The 5,877-nt window shown below is 44.7% G+C and overlaps 1 protein-coding gene across 1 annotated transcript in view; it reads left to right on the top strand.

Moving 5' to 3' along the window:
• Window positions 1-5,699: 5,699 nt before the first annotated feature.
• Window positions 5,700-5,877, top strand: part of Atp5f1b (ATP synthase F1 subunit beta) — an 8,520-nt gene continuing 8,342 nt past the window's right edge. The window contains exon 1 of the mRNA XM_023707364.1: window positions 5,700-5,872. Coding sequence (XP_023563132.1) covers window positions 5,751-5,872 — 122 coding nt within the window. The 5' untranslated portion in view covers window positions 5,700-5,750. The remainder of the gene's footprint in view (window positions 5,873-5,877) is intronic.

Raw genomic sequence — 5,877 nt, forward strand, 5'->3', positions numbered from 1 at the left:
AACTTCATGTATCTACCATTTACTGGAATCAAGTTTCTACTTTGGAACAATTTGGGGCTATTCCTCTGAAAATAGGCTTGCTGTGTCACAGGAAACCTTTTTAAAGTGGATCTGTAATCAAAAATTGTAGATGCACTTTGCAGCAGCTGGAAAAGTATTGTGATTGAAATAAAACCAAATGTGTTGTCCTCCTCAATCTTTGAGCTTATGCATTTTAGCAGTTTTCATTCCCTCACAATTTTTATGTATTTGTTATAGCAACTTTTTCCCCCCTCTTTTTCCAGGGATTGAACTCTCAGGACCTTGCACTTGCCAGGCAATCACTCCCCTGAGCTATCTCCCTGGCCCTCTCCCCCCTCTTTTTGAGACAGGATTTCCCTATGCAGTTCAGGCTGGCTTTGCACTTAGTTTGGAGCTTAGACTGGCCTCAAATTTGCAACAATCAAAAGAAAAAAAAATTTGCAGGGCTGGTGAGATGGTTCAGTGGTCTAAAGCACCTACTTAGAACAAGCTTAGCAAAGCACAGGGACTGCGTTTAAATCCCCCAGCACCACATGCCATGCCAGCCAGTCCCGCCCCCTGGTGGGCTGAGCTGCCCCCCCAAACACAAATAAATAAAATTAAAAAAAAAAAATTGCAACGATTCTCCTGCCTCAGCCTCCCAAGTTACAGGCATGTGCCATTACACCTGGCTTAGTTTTTCTTTTTAGTAGAAATAGTTTTGCGGGACATGGTGGCACAGACCTGTTATAGCACCCAGGAGGCTAAGGGAGGAGTTCAAGATTGCCTTAAATTATGGGGCCCATGACTCAAATATTTTGACGAAACAGTGAATGCCTATAGTCCCCACTCAAATTTCCAGAGTCCAAGGCCAATTTGGGTATATAGCAAGACCCTATCTTTAGACAAAAACGGGACCAGGAGATGGCTCAGTAGAATAAGCGCTTGCCTGGCAAGCGCAGGGGCTCAATCCCCAGTTCCACACAAAAGATTTAAAAGAGAAGCAAAACACCAGGGGCTGGTGAGATGGCTCAGTGGGCTAAAGCACCTACTAGAACAAGCTAAGCTAAGCAAAGCACAGGGTCCGCGGTTCAATCCCCCAGCACCACATGCCAGCCAGCCCCGCCCCCTGGTGGGCTGAGCTGGCCACACTAAATAAATAAAGATTTTTTAAAAAAACCACCAGGGTTGGGTATGGTGATGCACATCTGTAATCCCAGCACTTTGGAGGCTGGGGCAGGGAGATTGCTTGTGAGTTCAAGGCCAGTGGGAGCTGTATGGTGAAACCCTGTCTCAAATTTTAAATTTTTTTTTTTTTAAAATTAGTTGCTTTTTTTTAATTATTTATTTTTATTTATTACATTTATTGTGTGTGTGTGGCCAGCTCAGCCCACCAGGGGGCGGGGCTGGCTGGCATGTGGTGCTGGGGGATCGAACCGCGGTCCCTGTGCTTTGCCAAGCCTGCTTCAAGTAGGTGCTTTAGACCACTGAGCCATCTCTCCAGCCCCTTAAAAAATTTTTTAAAAGGACAAGCATGATGATTGTTGGGAGCTGGGAGCCATGGAAGCTAGAAAATTGGTCAAGTGTGTGTAGGTGGGACTTAGCCTCAATGCCTAAAGCAAACAAGCTACCTCAGTCCTGAGATAAATATCCTATCTGGTTATGGTCAACTATTAGTTGCTAGACTTGTGTCACAGGTTACTAACTTTACAAAGACATAAACATCCGTTTTGTTTTGCCCTTGGGGTCGTCTCGCCAACCAGAAAATAAACCACCACCTAACCTAGCTTTTGTCTTTTCCTCATTCCTGCCACCATTTCTCCACAGATAAAACCAATCACACTGAGACCAACATCTGTACAATACATACCTGTAATTCCAGTATTTGGGAGGCTGAGGCAGGAGGATCATTGCTAGTTTGAGATTGACATGGGCTACAAAGTGAGCTTCAAGTCAGCCTGAACTGCATAGTGAGACCTATCTCAAAAAGACCAACAATAAAAACCTATAAACCGGGGGCTGGAGAGATGGCTCAGTGGAATAAGTGCTTCCCTGGCAAGCGCAAAGACCTGAGCTCAATCCCCAGTTCTGCCAAAAAAAAAAAAAGACAAAAACCTATAAACCTAACATATTCATGACGGCTTCTGTGTTTTTTATTTGTTGTCTTTTTGGGGGTTTTGGTTTTTGTTTTGAGACGGTCTACTGTGAAATTCAAAAAGGCCTTTAGCTCACCTTGTAGCCCAGGTTGGTCTGTGCTGGGATTTCAGGTATGTGCTATGATGCATAGCTAATGCCTTTTTGCCAGACAGCTTAAACCACCTGTGGCACATGTGTGACTGTCCAGTCTAGTGGCTTGTACCCATTGGTGGTAATAAGTACAGTCGTCCATGGGACAGTGACATGTAACACAAGTGTTTCAAGCAGGAAGGAATGTGTTAAACTTTAAAAATTATATCTTCATTTGATACAGGGTTTCAGTGTGGTACTCAGAGTTGTTGTGATACTGTCTCAGCCTCCCCAGCACTGGGGTTATGGGCATGTACCACCATGCCCAGTTTCAGTGGCTGGCTTGGTGTGGGGCTGGCACAGCATGCAGTACCAGGGATCAACCTGGGTCCTTGTGCTTGCCAAGCAGGTACTTAGATCACCAAGCTATCTCCCCAGCCCAGGAATGTGCTTAAAGTATAGGTAAACCTCATGTGATCTATCTGTTCCACAACCATTCTTTCTCACCTCAACTCACTGACAAAAGTTTGAGTTTATTTCTGTGACCTTGTGCTTCATATTTGACATGCTAATTCTCAAAAGTTAACTGGATATTTTTGGATTATATGGATACCTGAGTCCTATATGCTAATTCTCAAAAGTTAACTGGATATTTTTGGATTATATGGATACCTGAGTCCTGGTAAAAAGGATTTAGTAGGCATGGTGGCACACGCCTGTAATTTCAGTATTCTGGATCTTAAGCAAAGAGGACTGCTGCAATTTTTATTTTTATTTATTTTTTTGGCGGAACTGAGGATTGAACTCAGGCCCTTGCGCTTACCAGACAAACACTTATTCTACTGAGCTATCTCCCTGGCTCCTAACTGCTGCAAGTTTAAGGGCACCTTGGGTTATGTAGTAAGTTGAAGGCCAGCCAGAAGTCTACTGAGTAGAAAAGGTGGGGGTAAAAAAAGAAAAGTGGAGCAGGACTGCAGATGTAACTCCATGCAAAGACCTGGATATGATGGTGCATTTCAATCCCAACACTGATCCCAGAGGAACTCCACAATTGGAGGTGACATAGACTCCCCCAGCCCATTCCAAACTAGTTTATTGTAAGCAGTACGGGTGTCAGTAGTGTGAGGAGTTGGTAAAAAGTTTTTACTCCCAGGCATGGTAATGCATTCCTATAATTTCAGCCTTGTGACAGACTGATTCAAGAGGACATTAAAGTCAGGTAACTTCATATGATCCTGTCATACATTCTTACAAAGACTTGGTGCTCTACTGCAGGTTGATGGCCTTGGGTCCTCTAGTATTCAACACCACCAAAACAAAAATAATTTTATTTTTTCCTTAAAATGTTATTGCACAAGTTTGACATCCATTGTAGTTGATGAAAGGCATAGGAAAAGATTCTATTCTTAGACATTTTCTGCAAAAAAAGTAGTTTTAACCTCAAGATAAAATTGATAAGGTGAGTCATAAAGCACATTTAGAATTTCTGGTAAAAATAGATATATTCTGTATGGTTTTTGTAACATACGAAAAATTTGTATTTTACATAAATACCACTTGTTTGGGCATGGTGGTGCATACCTGCAGTGCCTGCCCTGGAGAGGCTGAAGCAGAATTGCAGGGAATTCAAGGCCAGCATAGGCTGAGGAGATAGGTCAGTGGCATAAGTGCCTGCCTTGCAAGCTCAAGGTCCCAAGTTTGATCTCCCATACCGCAAAAACAAATCAAGGCCAGCATAAATTATGATTTGAGATGCCAAGCTAGGCTCCCATTTGGGATCCTCTATTTATTTAGTGTTTTTAAGACAGGCTCTGCTATTCAGTTCAGGTTGGCTCAACTCACTTTGTAGTCCAAGTTGGTCTCCAACTCACAACAATCCTCAGACCTGAGTGCTAGGATTATAACCTGACCACTACATGAGGCACATTTTTGTCTTAGTCGGTATCAACTACAGAACTTAATGTATATTTGGATTATGTATTAAGCATTTTTTTAAATCACTGCAACACCACATACTTAATGTGGTAGAGGATACAGAATTGTTTCAAAAAAATAGAAATTAAAAAAATGGGTAGGTGAGCTATCTCAGGGGTCTAAAGCACCTGCTTAGTCAAATGTGCAGGGACTGAAGTTCAATCCCCAGTACCACATGCTGAGCCAGCCCTGCCCCCAAGGAAGGCCAAGCCAGCCACAAATAAATACAGAATTGTTTCATCAGAGACCATTATGAAGTTTGTGAAGTATTTTTTTGTTGTTAAATTTCAACTTCTTGGGGTCAGTTTTGCCCTCAAACCTCCCTCTCAGGGCTGGGGGATAGTTTAGTGGCCTACGTGCCTGCCTGTCAATTGCAATGTCCTGAGTTTGATTCCTGGCACCAAACCCTGTCTCAAGAAAACCAAAATATATATATACATTTCAAACTGAGGAAATACATTACAGTTACTTGGAGACTTGATGTTTTAGATACCTAGATTAAGTGGGATAGCAGTGTAATGGTTAATAAAACTGGTAATTTAGACAAGACCAAAATTGATATAAAGAGAAAAATTTAGGTGACACTAAGTCTTGCCAGAAATAGATGAGAGGGAGAAATTTTTAGAATTGTTTAACTTTTTTTGGAAGGCAGGAAAGACCAGAAATCAAACTTGGGACCTCAAGTTTGCCAGGCAGTTTTCTCACCCCTTGCCTGTCTTCACAGTGCTCATTTTATATTTTAGGGCAGGGTCTACCGGGCGTTGTTCAGGGTCTCAGACTGGTCTCGTAGTGATACGCCTGTTTACAGCTTCCCAAGAGCTGGGACTACAGGCGAAGGCCACCACACCCAGTTTCAATCACCGGCTGAGGGTGCCCGGGGATCGAGCCCCCGACCCCTGCGCCTGCTTGCTGGCGCTTTAATCCACTGAACTATCTGGCTGGCCCTTCATAGCATACATGTGTTAACGAACTAGTTACTTTCTTTCATTGTACAGATGTAAAAAGTAAGCTGGTCTCTGACCCGCTGAGCAGCTAAGGAGCTTCCGATCTCACGAAGACAAAAACCGTGTTTCCACTCTAGAGAAGGCTCCAGACATCGCCACGGGCACCCTTGGTGATGCTTCAAGACATTACGATCTCCGTAACCCCGCCCGTGTGGCTGTCTCCTGCTGAAGGAGACAACCTCCTGCCTACGGAGAGAATCCAAGGACAAGGAAAGACAACCCACGTCCGTCCCGCCCCCTTCCACCAGGAACTCGGCCCCTTTTTTCTAAACGTAGTTCCGCAGAGCACTGACATTGCCTTGGTCCAATTAGCTTTCGAGGCGCAGGGTGCTACCTTTCCAATGACAAAGGCAGTTTCAGATTAGCACCAGTCTTGACCAATGGCTGAGAGGATGGGAGTATATCAACCTATAGAAGTAGCGCTAAGAATAACGGGCAGTAAATCCTCCCAATCGGTGCTGCTATAGCAGAACGGGTGCTGCCCCAGCCGCAGAGGAGCCGGCGGCGAGAACGGCTGCCGCCTTCAGTCTCCACCCGGACTCCGCCATGTTGAGTCTTGTGGGTCGTGTGGCCGCCGCGTCGGCCTCCGGGGCCTTGCGGGGACTCAGCCCTTCGGCGTCGCTCCCCCAAGCTCAGCTTTTACTGCGGGCCGCCCCGGCAGCGGTCCAGCCTG

This window comes from Octodon degus, unplaced genomic scaffold (genome assembly GCF_000260255.1).
Source record: "Octodon degus isolate 3935 unplaced genomic scaffold, OctDeg1.0 scaffold00287, whole genome shotgun sequence".
Lineage (NCBI taxonomy): Eukaryota > Metazoa > Chordata > Mammalia > Rodentia > Octodontidae > Octodon > Octodon degus.